This window comes from Puma concolor, chromosome D4 (genome assembly GCF_028749965.1).
Source record: "Puma concolor isolate L17-30 chromosome D4, mPumCon1.1.hap2, whole genome shotgun sequence".
Classification (NCBI taxonomy): domain Eukaryota; kingdom Metazoa; phylum Chordata; class Mammalia; order Carnivora; family Felidae; genus Puma; species Puma concolor.
Window position 1 is genome coordinate 51,128,628 of NC_141679.1, and position 19,126 is coordinate 51,147,753.

Genomic DNA, 19,126 nt, shown 5'->3' on the forward strand with positions numbered 1-19,126 from the left:
CGCCACCCAGGCGCCCCGTATGACTGATTTTAATATGTTCATTGCTACAGTCAACTTAGAAGTTAGGTGTTCTAGCATTATCAACTACTGAAAGTGCTCCTATCAGTAAAAACAGTCCAAAAGTACAGTATTCTTAGTGGATACTGGACTATGCTAAGTATCCAGAGCCCAATATTATATAATTATAATTATTTTTTTAAAGTTTATTTACTTATTTTGAGACAGAGATCACGGGAGTGGGGGGGGGCAGAAGGAGGGAGGGAAGGAGAGAGAGGGATTGGGGGAGAGGGGGAGAGAGAGAGAGACAGACAGACAGACAGACTATCTTAAGCAGGCTCCTTGCTGTCAGTGCAGAGCCTGAAGCAGAGCTCAATTCCATGACCCAGAATTCAAGAGTCAGACGCTCAACCCACTGACCCACCCAGGTGCCCCTATAATTACTGTCCTTGGAAACGTTCTCAGTATCTTTTTCTGTTAACTTTATAGGCTTTGGTTTGTGTAAAATGAACACATAATTTCAGACAATTAGGCATGAAAAACATTTGTTAATATGTAAAAGCATTAAAGTTAATTACCCTGCAATTATAATTAAGAAAGCATAAAGGTAGGAAGGATTCTGTTTCAAGCAAGATTTAAAGAAATAAAAGGTTCTAGGGGAAAAACTGATAACCCTTCTTCCTCACTTCCACTGTTAACAATTCCTGGCTAACCCTGAGTCAGTCTTCCCTATGCCTCCAAAGAGGCTCTCGTCTGGAAAACTGAGCTGTTCGGAGCCTTTCTGTGACTCTCACTTCAGTCAGCTCCTGGTACTGCCAGGTGTTAGAATCCCTGGGGCTCTTCCTCAGTTACTGAAAATGATAGTTTTTTGATGGCTAAGAAAGGCTGGCTGGCGGCTCAGCTTAGTCTTACAACGGCCTTTATGCTTTTGTACGTAAAGAAGAAACTGACTGTTGCTTCTATCCAGCTGTTTCTGCTCCTTTGAGGCAGTGAAACCGGCACAGTGAGTGCTGTGGGGAGCCTCTTCCTTCTGGTGGGCCTTCGGGGGAAGGTACTTCCCCTAACGGTTTCTCCACCCTCTTGGTTTCCGTGGCCTGGAGTCCCTCTTTCCTTTGTCCTTGACATTTTCTAAATTAGCTTTGTCAACTCTTTCCAGCCTTTTAACTCCCTTGAGCTGTTTGCACACCTTTTCTTCTTGTACTGTTTACCCACAGCTGCCTTTACAGGACAAAGTAGGAGAAGTTCAATCGTGAAGCATTTCAGCTTCTTTCCACACTACTTGCCCAACTGAATTCAGAGACAACCTAGTTCCTGCCCCCAAGAACTTTCTAGAAAACTGTTGTAAAAGAAAATGAAGAAGATGAGCACTTCTGTAGCCAACGATATATCTTATTTGTGTCCAGAAAGTCCTGTTTTGTTCCAGAACTCCCAGTGATGCAAACAAAAATATTTTTTCCCCATGTACTTTCACAGCATGATAATAGATTTCAAGTTGAGAAACTCTGAAGGTGATATATCAATTTCTTTTCCAGATACAGATACTGTACCATATTAAACTTGTCTCTCTCTCTCTCTTTTTGTATTTTTGATTCTTTAACAACAGAGCCTTGCTGACCCTGGAGGGACTGCCCCTCCCAGGGCTAGCCAATTCCTATATGTAGTAAACAACTCACCCTCCAGCTGTTTACTCCCCAACCAATACAAACCAATCAATCCAGAGCTCACAGCCCCAACCACCTCCCCTATGCCTCTCACCCTTAGGGCTACTACTGCCTTCCACAAATCACCCCAGATCCAGGTACCACACAACTAGGGCAGTCCCTAATCCCCAGGGCCTCCTGAAATTATTCAGATTAGTCAATTTTAATCTTGCTTAGCTTGGCTCACCTGTTCCTTCCCAGAGAAACCCCAATAAAGGCTTTTGCCCCCATTTTCTCTGTTTCCCCTGCCTCTAACCAACCCTGGTGGCTCCCCCACCGTGCCTTGCCCTGCCCCCCACCTTGACATGGTGTGTGCCCCTTGCCTTCCGATCTGTGAGTGTAACACTCTATCTTTCCAATAGCAGTTGTTTCCTGATCTGTTGGCCTCACCATACATAAATAACAACAAAACCTATACTTAAAAAACATGTACATAAAGAGAAAGGAAGATGGACTAGCAAAAGACCATAGCCTGGGCCCTGTGTTGGTCATTATTCAAAAGGACTTGTAAGAAAGTTAGTTGCAAAACTGCCATTTTTAATGTTTTAAGAAGAAAGTGTGATTTTAGTATAAAGCTCTGTATTATACGGGATAAGTACTCAGTAGAGCCAACTAGAAATAGCTGCGATGAGGGCATCCACATTAAGATACTACGTGTTACAAAAGTTGTTGAGGATTTCAAGGGTCCTTGACTTCTAAAGCACAGACTGAGTCCAACTATAAAAACACCTTATGAAGAAAACACAAGGAATTCCCATTCACCTAAACAATAACTGTTAATTTTCTTAAATCAAATGTTCTGGATTTTAATATATCCCATTAAAATGCATCACAGGAGATTCAGTACGAAAAGCAAAGCCCTTCAGATACTGTATTCTCATCTGGAGCTTACTTCTGTCTCTGTCTCTGGAGTCAAAGTGCTAGCATCTGTCTCTATCTCTGGCATCCAAGCACTGACTTCTGTCTCTGTCTCTGGAGTCAAAGCGCTTAGTTCTGTCTCTAACTCTGGAGTCAAAGCGCTTACTTTTCTGTCTTACTCTTTGGAGTCAAAGCACTTACTTCCGTCTCACTCTCTGGAGTCAAAGCTACTCGCAGGTAGTTTTGCTTGACTTGGCATGCCTAGCAGCAAACAGTAGGTGCTAAATATGTGTTTACTGATTAAAGGAATGTTTCTGGTTATCTTTGAATGGAGGTATAATGGATAACATGAGAGATCAAAGATGCTCATTTAAGGGAGTAAGTAGATAGGTGGCTGATTTGGGAGCTGAGAATTAAAGCTACTCCCTCGAGCTCAAACTACTACAATCCTACTACATTCTGCCACTATAATCCCACTACAAACCACTATGTGGTTTACTACACTGGGTGCTGTGGACATCTTGGCATCTCCTGCTCCTGAAGCTGACCTCTAACTCCTGTCTAATGCTGTAGGCCTCTGGCTGATGGCTCATCATGAATGAGCATTTTGCATGGGTTTGTCAGTGTGCTGGGACAAAAGGCTGAGCTCCTAGAAGTAGCATGGTGACACTTACCAAAGGCTCTAGCTCCTTGCGGTCTATGAGGTTCATCTCTGTGACGAAGTAATAGAAGTGCTTGTAGCAGGTGTTGACATGGGCCTCCGCGCCCATCACAATGACCCGGTCAAAGTGGTGGATGTAGACGTGGACAAAGACTCGGAAAAGGCGGCACAGGATCTTCTTGCAGATCTGAAGGAAGTTCTTTGGGAAGGGAACACCTAGAGAAGTTAAAAAAAAGAAAAAAAAAAAAAAAGGAGAACAAAGCCATGATGGGAAAGCTCTGATAGCCCAGGAGCACATGTGTGAGGCTGGAGAGCATCCTGGACCTGAGCTCCCTGGCCAGCCTACAGATGCCTGCTTTCTGTGGGTGGCTGTGTCGGATCCTGCCTAAAAAAAGTGGCTGAAATGCTGTTGTATTTAAATGCCAACAATGACCAGGAAGAGACCAAAAAATGAACGAAAAGGGCCAGGTTGGTTTCTTTACCTAAATGTATGGGTGTGTATGTGTGTATATATCTGTATATATCTATATATCTATATCTATAGCTATCTGTATATATCTATTATATATCAGTATATAGCTGTATATATAATGTGTGTATATACATTGGTTATATTTATATAAAAATATTCATTTTTACATACAAATGTGTGCTCTCCCTTCTTGTGTTTTTCCCCCACTTGATAGAGCACAAGAAAGTTCATCTTCCTCTTACATTAACATAAAGAAAACCAGCAGGAGGAGGGGAATGCTCCAAGGAGACAAGCGCTCCCTGACACATCGTGATGGGGGCGGGGCCTTGAGCACTGTAGTAAATTAAAACACCTTCTCCTCAGAGGGAGCTGCTGTGCCAAAACTCCCGCCAAGGGTGGCTGTGTGAGAACTCCTGAGTTTTCAAGATAATTCAGAAATTTGGAGTGCTATGTGAATTTGCTGCATTTTTAAAACATCAGCAATTAAAGTTTTACAGAAATACCAACGGTCAACACACGACATCTTTCTAGCTTAATTTCGCCTACAGGCTACCAGTGTGCAAATTCTGATCCAAATTTCTCCTGAGATTCACTGTTTCTGAGGTGGGCAAATGCAGCAAACTCCATAGACACTTTGCATTACTTATTACCACTTCATCCCCTTGTGGAAGGTAAGAGTGGGTTATGTGGCCAGAGGAGACACCCAGATTTCCTGTTTGATGGCCACTACTGCTGTCTGGTCAGAGCAACACACAGCACACAGCCCACTTCCTTTCCCCCTCTTAAACACTGTTTAAACTCTTGTTATTTACACTGTCCTAAAATGGTGACAAGTCTGTTGTAAGTCCAACAGACTTTGATTTCCTGCTCTGCAACTTTTCTATCTGTATCACCACAGGCAAGATACATAACCTCTCTGAGCTTCAGTTTTGCCATATGTAAGTAAAAGTTGCGACAGTTGTGAGGATTCGATACAGGTAAAATTTCCAGTGGCTGTCAAGAATGAGAAGTGGTACTCATGCAATTTTGGTTTCTCATCTATAAAAGAAGGATCATAATAAAGCCTTCCTTGCATGCGTTGGAGGGTGCTAACATGAGTAAAATCCTTCGACAGTGCCAAATGGGAATGGCCCCCTTCTCTCTGCACTACAGTGAGGGTCTGGAGCACCTCGCTGTTGTTATAAGGAATACGCTACCTTTCTCAAGAAAAGGTAGACATGGCAACCAGCCTTTCATCAGAATTGGAGAGTGTGCTCAGGATGTGGCCCTGGTCCCTAGGAAGCCTGGAATTTTGTTCTCTGTTCCTCCACAGGGTCCCAGTGGCAGCTGTCTGGTGAGATACTCTGTAATGGGATCACCTGGGACGCCCAGGACACGATGGGAGAGACAGAACATGACTGGCAGCTGGCAGAGGCAAGATCTGTCTCCCTGGGGCCCGGCACTCTTACCTGCTTTTCTTCAAAAACAAAGTGGGACCTATCAAATGAACCCAGGGAGAGACTCAGGCATAGCGTGGCAGCTGTCTGGGCAACAGATGCTGGGATTTAGGGATGGAGGTGAGGTACAGCTGGGAAGGAGGTGGTGGGCAGACCCTCGCAGAAATTATGGGTGGTTTTCTAGGCTGAGGAGAGGCCAGCAGAAAGCACTGCTGCCAGGCTGTGGAAGGTTCTGGAGTCTTCAAAGAAGCTCAAGTCCCAGAGATGATGGAATCCCCTCCAAGTGTGTTCCGATGAGAAGGGGAGCCCTGTAACCCACACAGTGACAATACCAACGGCTGACATATTTTTCCTTTACAACCTATCTGCAAAGTAGGCTTTACTACCTATATGTCATGGATGGCTAACACTGAAGCTCTGAAGCACAGATTGACTTGCCCCAGGCTATTTAGCTAAAAAGTGGCAGGGCTGGGATTTGGACCAAGACAGCTTGATTCTAAACACCAAAAGATCTGGTTAAGTTTGGAGTATAACTCTCTACCAAGGATAGAGCATAGCTCGACTGCTAAGTGAAACAAGGCATCCAAAGGTTACTCCTTGGTGGTACAGAAATATGACTTAAAAAAAGAAAAGTGGTGGAGAGAGAGAGAGAGAAGTTTGAAAGAAGTCCACATCGCTGGCAGCCACAGATTCAAGGGGATAAGAGGAAGGCTGATTAATACACTCCGCTGCCTTCAAGGAGAAATGTGTTTTCTCTGCCCATGCCTTGGGACTGGGGATCTGGGACTAATAGTAAAAGCCAACATCAACTGAGCACTTACTGTGTTGTAGGAACTGAGCCAAGAGATTTACACAGATTAGCTGATTAAGTTTGCAGAACAAGACTTGAAGACAGGTACTATTATTATTGTTTCCATCTCAAAGATGAGAAAACAGACTCAGAAAATTAAGTAGCTGCCCAAGGTCACTCAGCTGGCAAACAGTAGAGTAGGGGTCTGGACCCAGGTTTGTCCAACCCTAAAGCCCAGGACCACCCTGAAAACCTGAGATACTGCTCTGGGGCTCCAACACACACCTGCAGCTCTGTGGCCCTTCCTTTCTGGGTGGCCTGAACCCCCTCCAGTGGGTTTACCTTTCACATCCCCTGCCTCCAGTCTCCATGGAGGCTCACCAGCTGCTAGAGAACATGGGGAGTCTTAGCTGTGTCAGTGCATCTGCTTGACCAGCCCCAGGCCCCACACACTGACTCAGAGGTAAAGCCAACTATTGGGCATACTGAGGATGTTCATGGCAATTGCTAGGTGTCTCTAGATGGTCCCCAGTTTGCCATATTCCCCCCATTCCTATTCTGCTCAGTTCTGAATTCCTGGTGCTACCTTCCATTCCATACCTGGTCTCTGGCCTTGCTTTTGTTCTCAAAGTTGGTTTGCCTCTATCTCTCCCTTTTGGGATATGGCTGGAAATTATCTTGAGAATAGCTGAGTTGCTTTGAGAATCTGCAAGGTCTACTTTTAAAGTCCTGGCCCTACAATTTACTAGCTGTATAGGCAGGTTACTTCACTCTTCTGCATTATAAAATAAAGACATTTGCTTTGCAGTGTCCTTATACTAGTATCTGTACTGTAATGGGTATGTAGTGGGAACTTTTGTACTAAGTTCTATTTTTTAATTTCTCACCTGAATTCCTCGGGACTCTAGCGGCTTGGTTGGATCTGACCCTTCCACCATTCCCTCCCTTACACGCAATTCATTCTTCAAAAGTGAATGTTGCAAATGGTTCAAGTCAGGACGTGCTCAGCATGTACCAGTCACCTCAGGCTAACTCTGGAAGCTGACAAGTCCTGGACTGAGAGTTCTAGGGAGCCCAGAAACCCCAGTGAGTTCTCTGCTGCACCAGAGATAAAATTTCAGTTCACAGAGCATGGGATTAAGAGTAAGAAAGCTACACAGCAGTTGGGACATTCATTCCATAATATCTATGGTTCAGGGGCCACTCCTATAGTTTGTGTAATATTTTAGCTCTTTCCCCCCCTTCTCTTCAGCCTTCCAGGTGTTCAGATTTGTGTGTGTGTGCATATGTACATATGTGTGTATATTTGTGGATATATGTGTGTATGTGTATATGTATGTATGTGCGTATATGGGTGAGTGTATGTGTGTTACATGTACGAATCTGTGTGTTTATATGTGTGTACGTACATGTATGCATATGTCTGTGTGGCATGTATGTCTGTGTGTTTTAAATAAGCCTTCGGAAGGTGGGAGGTAGAAGAGACCACTCCCTTTGATGTAGAGAACTGGATGTCTAACCCTTTGGTGGACTCTGCAACTATCTCACCCTGTGTAACTGGCTTCATGGCAGCAAGATAGGGCAAGACTCAGCCCTGCTGATCCACTCCCTTCCTTGACAGGCCCCAGATGGGCCAGATCATGAAAAGTGATCCATCTGAGGGTTTTTGTCTTCATGGGGCTGCTAAGACGTATCCAATTTCCAAAGGAGCCAAGGAAAGGGCTCCTTGGCCAAGGAGCCAAAGGAAAGGGATCCTTGGGTATTGCCTGATACATATGTGTGTGAAGTCCTTTAGTCCCAGGGACATCCTGAGCAGTGATATTATTGTTGCAGCTTTGTTTTTAACTGAGGCTTAGCTCAGTGAAAGTACTTGCTCCTAGCCTCATAGCTAAAAGGAGATAATGATTTGGCTCTAAAACTCAGGTCTTTTCTTCTGCATCCTGTTACTGAGGGCTCCATGGTAGCAGGGAACAGATCACCATTTTATGACCTGCACTTAGCTCAGTACCTGGCTTATGGAAGGAGCTTGGAAAATGTGTGTTTGCTTGCTTTAAATGCATACAGTACAGCAATAGGAAGAATGAAAGGCTAATGAATCATCACAAACGGATGCTGGGCTTGTTATAATGACGGCTGGCAGCTGAGGGGGCTGTACACTGGCTGGGTCTGGGCAAAGGGCTATGTGGACATGTGGCACCACTGATCCAGCTCAGGACCACATCCAACCTTCTGTCCCTCTGCTTCTCTTGTGTGTGTGAGATATTATGCACCCTTCACTTTAGTTTTTCCCAAGCCATGTTTTGAAAATCACTAATCTTGGGAGATCCTTGGTTAAAAAAAGAGGATCATGAGATCAAATGTATTTGCAAAAATGCTGCTTTTGGGGTGCCTGGGTGGCTCAGTTGGTTAAATGTCTGACTTATCTCATGGTTCATGAATTCGAGCGCCACGTTGGGCTCTGTGCTGATAGCTCAGAGCTTGGAGCCCTCTTTGGATTCTGTGTCTCCCTCTCTCTCTGCCCCTCCCCCACGCTCTCTTTAAAATAAATATTTAAAAAAATTTTAAATGCTGTTTTCATAGAGGTTTACAACGTATCTCCGCAAAATAAAGGATCTGAGAATTCCTGTAGGAAAAAGTCCTATTTTACTCTAAACGCCTCCCCCCGCCCCATAATATCTACTGGTTTAAAACACAGTCTGTAATCATACTCCCCAGCTTTCATTTCTATGTCACTCTACCTTCTATTCACAAGGTAGGCATGTGCAAACAGTTAGTCCCTCTAAGCCTCAGTTTCCCCAGCCAGAAAGAAACAGGGATGTTAATGTTGTCTATAGCTCATGAGGTTGTTGTGAAGGTTAAACACACACACATAAAAAAGGTTTTGCCTAATGCATTGCAGATAGTAAGCACCCTCTTGTGAACTGTTACTTTTAGTATCCCATAGACCCAAAGTTCTTTGGAAGACACTTTGGGGTTAAATTCCTCCTGCATATTTATTTTCATGAGGGCAGCTTGGGCATTAACACATCAGTTCTGAACTTACAAAGAACTCACAGTGGCAAGTACTCAATTAAGCACTGGGTTACATTCTGCCTTATATTATCTTCTACAAGTTTCTCATATTTATGTCTCATATTATTGTAAGCTCCCTGAACAAAGGGATTGTTTTAAATTCTGAGTCTGCTTTTAAAAGTACCTGGCACAGACCTAGGTAGGGAATACTTATCAATCAAAAGTGAATCATAAAAGAGCAGTGATTTTATTTAGTCAAGATGTGACTCTATCATTTCCTATTTGGGGGAGGAAAAAAGCCTACAGCAGAACAACAGTGTTTTGCCAGGGTCTTGACAAGGTCCTGACACGGGAAGCTTCATGCTGCCTTTGGTGAAAAGGGAGGAGAACTCTGTGATAAGAACATTTTGATTTCAACAAGGAGGTGGGAAGAAAAAAATCTGAAACTCCTCTTTTCTTATCATTAAAACCTCCCTTATTTGCCTTTCAATGAATTTTTTCAGGTGCTGATAGTTAATTTTCAGTTACTGTACTCAATTAGAAAGTTAATGCTAGACAATATTAACCAGTAGTCTTAACTGAAGTAGATTGCACGTCTGAAGGGTTTGGAGTTAAACTTTGACTAGTCTTATTATAAACCAGATAAGCCATGTGACCACAATCCCAGACAGATATGTACTAATTGATAAAGAAAACAACCTTTGATCAGAAGGTCTCTAAATGATTTGCAATCACTGATTGAGTCTCAGGGCAATCTCTTTCACCACCCCACCCCGAGCCACATCCCAGAACTCTCAGATTCAAGCTGGGGAATTTCAGACTCTAAGAAGTTATCCCCAAATGAGAAGATGCGTTCAGAAGAGTGTTCTCTACAGAGGTGATACACACACACACCACACACACAACCTTGGGCCTGGATGATCTTGGGTCATGTGATGGAGTTGGGTCTCTGCAAATGGGTCAGTACTGAAATGAAGTTGGTGAACCTAAAACAGGGCCGGGCTGAGCCCAGATTCCTGAGGGAGCTGAGGCAAAATGCCTGGGCAGAGGTCAGAATCCCAAGCCAATCACTTGTATGTGCTTCCCTCAGGAATTTGCTCAACAATTAGACTCAAAGCAAGACTGGAGTTTGCTGGATGATCAGGCCAAGGAGGAGGCTGAGCCAGACAGGAGGGATGAAGGCAGAGGGTAAGGTGAGACTGGGGGGCCTGGACTCTCCTGAAGGCCTGACAGGCAGCCCCCAGCCCTGCCTCTGCTGCTCAGGAAGATGTGGTGCTCGGCAGGGAACCAGCATCTGACAGAGTCCTGCAGAGTTTATGAATGTGCCTAACCACAACTTTCTGATCTCCAAACCACAGTCAGTATGAGAGCTAAATCGAGCATGGAATATAATAATTTCTCTGGGGCCCCATGTGGATTTGCCTTTTATCTCGGACTTAGTAAATCTCCTTTCTCCCAAACAAAATTTAATAAAAAATTCCAGTAATTTCTGAGCTTCAATCCATTTTCTTCCTTCCTCCCCCCTCCTCTCCCTTCCCTTGCACTGTTAAGCAGATGCCCCATTCAATCCTTCCTTTTAGAAAACCCCTGAAAGAAAATAAACTATCTAAATGGCCTATGTTTTCTCTTTTGTTCTGTTATGGAAGCTGCAAAAGAAAAGAGTCCCTCAGAGAATGCAGAAATGCTTTGGATAACAGGGCCACAGATTGAAGACAAAGGTCCCAAACTCAAGACCCAGGTGAAAGCTTCTGTGCTAGTTATAGCACATTCCTCTTCTGTTTTCTATCTTTTAAGAGAATGTCCAATGCTTGGGGAGGAGACTCTGGTCCACGATCACACTGGGTTGGACCCGGACTATGGAGATGTAGCAAGTGAGGGCTAAGAGGTTGTCTCCAGGGACAGCAGAGAACTTTCCTCAAACATCCCAGGTTCCATAAGTAATTGGCAGATATTCCAGCCTGTCATTTATTTTGTTAATGCCTCTACTTCCTAAGAGCTCAAAGACTTCCATCATCTCCAGACTCAGGTTATCTGCCATCTGCTGAACCTTCCTGAGCACAGATCCCACATGGTAATTCTATACTTCTCTGTGGACCCTGACTCAGGTCTGCCTTCTCTCCTAGACCGTACCCTCCCTGAGGGTCCTTGCAGCCGATCCTCGGTGCCTGGCAGGGAGCCTGGAGTGGGCTCACCATGTAACCAATAGTTGCCAAGTGCTGGACCCAGAGCTGAGCTCTTAAGCCACATGCTGACCCTGAAATCAAAGCTCAGAAAGGCGAGGGGACTGACTGGTTGGGATTTCAAACTAGGCTGTGATGAAAAGGGGTCTGAAGTCCAGCCTCTGATTCTGGAGCCTGTGCTCTTTCCACTCGGCCAGGACACTTGATGGGGTGTTCTCACAGTTCTTTCGTCTCTTTCATCCAACTGGAGAAACTGGAGAGGCAAAGCTTGTTAAAAGACGAGGGTGGAAGGCGGAGGTTTGGCTCTTCTCCAAATCCATGTGTCGTCCAGCATTAAGAACAGTGGCTAAGGTATCTGGTTCTGGTGCCCATCAGACTTGGGTTCCCATTCTAGCTGGGAAACTTCCAGGCTGCTTGCTCTTGAGCAAGTTTGCGAATGAAAAGGCTCATTTCCTCATCTGAGAAATGGGGATAATTAGACCTAGGTGTCTGTGAGATTGTGAGGGTTAAACAGGGAGCACCCGGTAACTAACAGAACTAACAGCCGGTGTTAACAGCTGTTAGGAAACTTTGGCTCTTCCTCATCAAAGCCCAGGGTGCGGGGGAAGGACAAATGAAACAGGACAGACGAAGTCACCTTTTCTTCAAAGGGCAAACTCTCCTGGAAAGTGGATCTGGGGAACATCCTGTGAGTTGTCTAAGGAGTTTCCACATGGCACAAGATGAAACCTAATGTTCTGGCCCATCCTTTTGGGACCCCTGATAGCACATGAATGACAACAACCAGAAATGCCCACAACTCCCCTTAAAGCCGTCACTCACGTCTGAGGGCATTTGTGCTGTCCTTTTTGTCTTTGGGATCCAGTAACCGAAGAGTGCATGGATGAAAATCCCTGCACAAGCCATAGAATTCCCTCATTCTCAATAGTTCCTGAAGAAAAACAACATCCCACACACGTGGGAAAAGAAAACAGACCTCCTCTGGCAGCATGGCCGAGAACATACCATTTCCCAAACACTTGCAAAACAAAATGCAATTGGATCATGAGGAAAACAAACAGCGAAAAAAACCTCATAACACAGATCTGTTTCTTACAAATACACATCCTCCTCCTCTTAGCTTCCGCCCCGCTGCCCGCCCATTGCATCACCGTTCTCCCGCCTCCTAAATGTATCTACATATTGATCTAAAGAAGCCCCATGTGCTCGGGCTCAGGCTGATGAAAAGTCAGCTGCAGAGGACTGACTCCTTGAAGCAGATGTTTTGTGTTATCTCTGTGCGTTCCTCAAGAAAGTGTCTGTTCGTCATGCCAAGCAAAACAATCCCGTGTAGCAAGACTTTGTTCCTCTGCCTTAAAAAAAATAAAGTCCCCAAACAAGCTGACAGCTGCAAATGGTTAGAAATAAACTGGCTACTACCCTGTTCCCCAACTCCCTTTGCCCTTCCCCAGTGCCCCCTGTGTTGCCCTCTGACCTACCACCACAGTGGTTGGACCAAAGGAAAATAGACTAGCATGTGATTATATGTTCTAAACAGATTGTTAATTCTTTCAGACATGCCATTTTGCCAGGCAGAGGAAGTGCTGTTTCAGCCACCCAAAGGAGCGACTGTAAATACAATGTGCCTGCCTCCCACACTTCCCTCTTCTCCCCATGTCACTTCCCTACTGCCAGAGGCTGTTCCTTATCTGCCCATTCATCTCCAGGATGTCTGCCTTCACCCTCTGCCATCGCAGCATGGAGGTGGAAGTAGACTGAGAAAGACCCAGGAAATCCTGAGGAAGATGCTCATTCACTACAGAAAGGTAATAAAAGCCGTAAAAAACAAACTGTAGCTAGTTCAGATGTGCTGAATTTGCTGAAAATCAAATGGGGCCAAATGGGGTGGAGTGAGAACAAGATGATAATCAACTTCATTAGTACTAGAAAGTCAGACAGAAGTACCTGCACTTTGATCATGAGCGCCAGTTGGAATCTGAAAATGACTCTGCCTTCTTGTCATGGATGATGGACTATAAGCATCATCACAAATAACACTTTCCTTTATTCACCAGCAGACTCATTTTTCCATGATGTGATGAAGGGCAATTAATCCCAAATCTTGTCTGAAGAGTTCTCCCTCCACCTCTACCACCACTTCTCTAGCTCAAGCCACTATCATTTCCTGCCTGGTTTGCTGGAACTTCTCCCCTCTACTCTTGGATTTTTTCTCATCTCCCACTGGGCAGGCAGATAATCTTCCTACTATGCAAATCTAACCAAGCCATCCACCTTTTTGCATTAAACTCTAAAGCAGCTTCCTACTGCTTTAAGGTAATATCAGAGCTATTTAACACAGCAAGCAAGACCCTCTATGGTTTCAACTTTGTTTATCTCTCCATCATCACTTCTGGAGCCTCCTAATTTGTATATAACACTCCAGTCTTCTAGAGCTAAGATCCTCTTCTGCTCACTCTGGGAGTTGCCTCATACTGAAGAGTTGGCAGCTGGAAACCCTCTTCTTCAACTTCCCCTTCTCGTCTGGCTAACTCCCATTTGTTATTCAAGGCTCAACTCCATCATCACTTCCTCTAGGATATCCTCCTTGTCCACCTAACCCAGTCAAGTCAGGCATATCATGACGCCCTGTACTTCTCCTATGACAATACTTGCTACATTATAATTGTCCATTTTTTAAGTCTCCCCCTGGACTGAAAATTTTGTACTGTCAGGGAATGTACTTTTACCTTTCTTGTTCACAGTTATCCCTGGCATCAAATGCATACCAGAACATGGTGGTCTCAGTGAATATCTGTAGAGTGAATACATGAACAAATGACCATGTAAAGTGTGGGTGGTGAAAACTTCTGCTTGGGTTGCCTTTGCTTTTCCCATCCCCAAGCAGTGGCCTTGAGTTACTGCCTGAAAACTCTTGCTCTGTGGAAAGTTTCCCCGGGGGAATTGAAAAACAGGCCCATGTTTAACCTTGTCATGTCTGAAGTTATAAGGCTTCAGTGAAAGTTGATACTTGTATCTCTTCATACTTGGCAGATCACAGAGAGAAATGCATTTTTCTATCAGGTTTTCACTCATAAAGAGAAAGAAGCAACCCCTCAAACCGTATTGTATATTTGTACTGAAGTGCGTATTTTCATATAAATAGAAAAGTGCCAGACAGGTAGTTTTCCAAATTTAGCAAAGTCAGAAATAAGCCAGGATTGACTGACAAATACTCCTGATACATGACAGGGGTAAGCAGGGGACAGCGAGAAGACAGCAAAGCAACAGATCCTTTTTGCAAAGGGCGGGCAGATCTAAAAAGAATGATGACTGGAACCCAATTTAAGGAGTGCTTTGCAGAGCCACAAGGCAACAGTGACCAGGAAGAAATTAATCTGAGGTAGGGGTGTGACTGTTGGGGGATCTTCTCCAGACAGAAAGAGACTAAGAAAAGGACACTTGGCCAAAAACATTCAGGGCAGACTCTGCCTGCAAAGACCCTTGAAGCCTGAAGCTGAGGGGAAAATGCCAAGTGGACGCAGATGACTCTTTACACCTGAGCTGGAGGGGTGAAGGCAGGGACTGAGCAAGAAATGGTGAGTCACTGTATTTGCATGTAAGAGCCAATGAGGGTGAACCAGTAAGAGAGAGGTCAAACCAGAAATAGAGCTCTGATACTTGATCTCTGGGATCCAAGTTCAGCTAAAATCACAGACTAAGCTGTGTATCTGTAAATTACCTACTGGAATACAGTCTGAACCAGGAATCACAAAATCGAATGCCTTCAAGGGTCAGAAAGAAAAACGAAGAGTATAGTCAGCTGGGTGTAATAAGATAGTGAGCAGTGCGTACAGTGACAACCCGAGAGGGCTCTAGGCAGGAAAGGACAAGAGCCCCTCTGCCTCAGCTGACTGCTGTTGAGGGGGTATATGGGTCTAGGACTGTCAGATCTTCTAGGAGCCTAGATTCCAATGTGGAATCTGTTTATAGTTAAATGTTGGTGGTTAATTCAGAAACATTAAAAATTTTAACATTTCATTTATTCATGTTATTTATTTTTACATAGTTAGCTTGGAAGAGCTGACTTTCTATAAGATGACAGCTTAATTTTTAAAGATTTACACTAAAAAATGTAAAATGCTCTGGTAGTAATGAGCTACAGCAATGAGCACACAACACCCATATCTTAGCTTCTTTTTTTTTAAGTTCATTTATTTTTGAGAGAGAGAGTGTGTGCACACAGGTTGGGGAGGGGTAGAGAAAGGGAGAGAGAGAATCCAAGGCAGGCTCTGCACTCTTAGCTCAGAGCCTGATATGGGGCTTGAACTCATGAGCCATGAGATCATAACCCAAGCCAAAGTCAGATGCCCATCCAACTGAGCCACCCAGGTGCCCTCCAGATCTTAGCTTCTAATACCATTCTTCAATAAAAGGAATCAGGGCTCCTTGGAGAAACAGCTGATTCTAGGGCTGCAGAAGGAAATGTAAAAGACAGCCTGGCACCTTGTAGTGCCAGAAAGAAAGGATGTCTTCAATAAAATCACAACCTTAGGGGCATGTCCAAGGGACACTGGAGGCAACCTGAAAGAGCTCGTGAACCACCAAAGCTGGAATGGGAGCAACAAAATAAATGGAAGAGAACTGGATTGTAACCCAAGGTATAAAATAAATATCCACAAGTCCCGACTGATAGACAGTTGAATAAATGAATGGAAAATTGACAAATGTCCCATGGAGGGGAATTCCAGGTAACTTATGTAGATACTTCCCCCTGAAGGAGGTGGAGGGCCCCTCCCCGCCACTGATTGTGGGGTACACTAGGTGACTTTCTTCCAAAGAGTAAGTATGGAAAGAGTTAATGGAGAAACTTAATGGAGAAACCTGGCAAGCACTACATTGGCCAGGTGATCAAGGTTAATATCAATGACAAGTCACGTGCACGGCATAGATCTTTGATATGATGTGATGAAAATGTCACTTCATATCTGTAGTCTTCCTCTCAAGAACTTATAGCCCCTGTCTAACCATGAGAAAACCATCAGGGAAACCCAAACTGAGGGGACATTCTATAAAATATTTGACAAGTACTGCTCAAAATTATCAAAGTCATCAAAAACAAGAAATGTCTGAGAAAAACATCATAGCCCAGAGGAGCCTAAACAGATTTGATGGCTAAATGTAATGCGGTGTCCTGGATGGAATCCAGGAACAGGAAAGGGGCATTAGGGAAAGATTCATAAAATGTGAATACTGTGTGGAGTTTATAGTACTGTTGTTAGTTCCTTAGTTATGACACATGTATTATAGATATAAATGTAATGTAAGATGTTACCAACATGAGAAACTGTGTGAGGGATATATGGGTTCTCTCTGTACTACCTTTAAACTTTTGGATAAATCTAAAACTATTCTAACTAAAAATTTTATTTAGATAAAAAATACCACTCTGTGGACCACAAATATTTGATTAGGCCCTGGAACCATAATTTTTTCCCTTTGGTTCATGCACTGACATTTCTATGTTTACTGATGAAACTCTGATCAGGATGGCTACATAATTTGCAGAGCCCCTAGTTCACAAATTATTAAGAATTTCAAGATGATGACAGCAGAGTATTCAACCGAGCACAGGGCTCTCCTGAGGGCAGGCTCCATGTGACTGTACATGACCCGTGGCTGGGAAGCAGACAGTCTCTGATACATAGCATGGTCTGAACAGAGCTCCTAGTTATTCTTGCCAGATAAAACTCCCACCTACGCTCTTTATTTGTTCACTAACCAATTTACATAACTAACAAACATTTATTTATTTGGTGGTGTGCTAGATACTAGAGATTCAGCAGTGAGCAAGAGTTAAAATGGACTGATAAATCCTAAGGTCACCTTATATGTAACTGAATTTGGGCACTGACCCTAGGACCTCCCCCAGGCAGACACCCCTCAGGTTCATCCCCTCAACCTCTTGATTTTCCCCTTTTCTCCCATCTCAACTGCAACACTACTTCCTACAATGGGATTTCTTGTATGTGTATGTACTTAAGTTTATTTTACTTATTTTGAGAGAGAGACAGAGACAGAGAGAGAGAGAGAGCCCACAGGGAGGGGCAGAGAGAGGGGAGAGAGATGGAATCCCAAGCAGGCTCCATGCTGTCAGCCTGTCAGCACAGAGCCCGATGTGGGGCTCAGACTCATGAACTGAGAGATCACGACCTGAGCCGAAATCAAGAGTCAGTTGCTTAACTGACTGAGCCACCCAGGCACTCCTACAATGGGATACCTGAAGAAAGTGGATTTTAAAAATTCTAATATTAAATATGTAAATGCTTTATGAGGCTATTTTGTAACATTTGCAATTGAAAGTTTCAGTTACTTTGGCTCCTAAGAGAAACTTTATACTTCCTGAGCACCTAATGGCATCAGACATTAACATACCTTAATACTGATTACCCTAAACAAACCAATAAACCCATGAGTTGTTTCCCGCCCCCCCCCCCCCTTTGCAGATGAGATAATGAGAAGCTTGAGAGGCTGAGTCACTTGCCCGAGATACAAATGACAGGTGGTAAAGCTGGAATTTCAACCCAGACTGACCTCACTCGGAAGCACACATTTCTCAAATAAAACACGCTTTACCCCTCAAAATCCAGGGCGGTTCCTTTAAAATTATTTTTTAAATTAACTTCATTTTCCAGAAAATATCTCTGTATAGCTCGTTTTAAAAATCCTCAACTGAAATAAATTACTGTGAGGCCATTAGCCAGTTTTAAGGTCCTTAATAAAGCATGACATTTGAGGAGGACAGTCTGAGAGTTCAGGAATTCGTCATTTGGAATTTGGTGGAGGTAGGTGGGAAGAGAGGTAAGAAGACAAAGGGACTCCAGCAACTGCCTCTTTAGCATCTGAGATTCTAAAGCAGAGGGAAGAGGCTGATGCTGCAGGCCAAAACCAGCCAGCAGGCATGTTTTCTTTGGACCACACAGTATTTTGCAATGCTGCCAACATTTAGAAATTGGGAATTATAGTACAAAGATCAAGAATTCTGGCTTCTTTTGGAAAAACTCAGAAGACCTGTCACAGCTGGCCTGAAATTCCCTCATGGCAACAGCTAAGTGATACCTGCTTCCTGTAATTGGGAGATGCTCCATTCCCCTGGGCAGCCCCATTCAATTCATTCATTCACTTTGTCAGCTTGGACCCTTTAAAGAAAACATTGCACATGGTTGCAAATTTGACTGCAGTAAATGGTAGGCACTTCTGGCTGGGTGCCCTTCCTTGGGATGAGTCTTCTGCCCTTCAGGCAGAAGGGGCTCTTTCCACCAAGGGGCCCCCCCAGAATGGTGCCCACTGGCCTGCCACCTGCTACTCTAACTTGGGTCACCAGTCCCAGCTGTTGTAGAAGCAGGTGGTTTTGTTTTGTGTGGCCAGGTGAGGCTTGGTTGCATAGAAAATGTCTACTGGCTATACTGGAAAATGATTACCCTAGTGACACTGCCCCCGAGTATGTAATATTTTCAGATTCCTCCTTCCCAGGCCTCTCTGAGCACTGACTGGCACCGTCCTCTTTCTAGTCCTCTGACACAAATGTGCAGGGGGCACCATTTGCTTGTTTGAAGGCAACTCCAAGAGGAGCATCAACAGACAGGCATCTGGATTAATGAAGGCAATGGGCTTGGTGTTTTGCAACACAGGAGTGTCCTCCCTATGCCTTTTCTTTGTTAACATTTACATAGACTTGATTTTCTTACTGCCTGCATATTTGCATGATACACATAGACATTGCTAAACCCCCCTTCCGGCATATTTGGTCTATTCTACACTAACTAACTACGGTGATGTTTTGGTGATGTCACACAGAAGCACAGTCAGCCAGCTTACTCACTGGAGAGGACTGTGCACCTTGAGAGACTCTTAGGAGTCCCAAGGAAATCACCTTGCAGGGCACGTGTCTCCTTGCCCAGTACTACCTCTCCTAAGTTCTCATGAAGTTCTTACTTTCCTGGGCTGAAATGCATTAGCACCCTTTGAAATACTAATTAGCAAT

The 19,126-nt window shown here is 44.1% G+C and overlaps 1 protein-coding gene across 11 annotated transcripts in view; it reads right to left on the minus strand.

Moving 5' to 3' along the window:
• The window catches only part of MOB3B (MOB kinase activator 3B), a 219,577-nt gene that overhangs the window by 51,197 nt on the left and 149,254 nt on the right, over positions 1 to 19,126 (minus strand). For 10 of the 11 annotated variants that reach the window (XM_086685440.1, XM_086685437.1, XM_086685436.1 and 7 more), the window contains one exon: positions 3,230 to 3,432. The exons of the other annotated variant lie outside the window; for it this stretch is intronic. In XM_086685440.1, the coding sequence (XP_086541566.1) occupies positions 3,230 to 3,432 (203 nt within the window). The remainder of the gene's footprint in view (positions 1 to 3,229; positions 3,433 to 19,126) is intronic. 11 annotated transcript variants of the gene reach the window in all.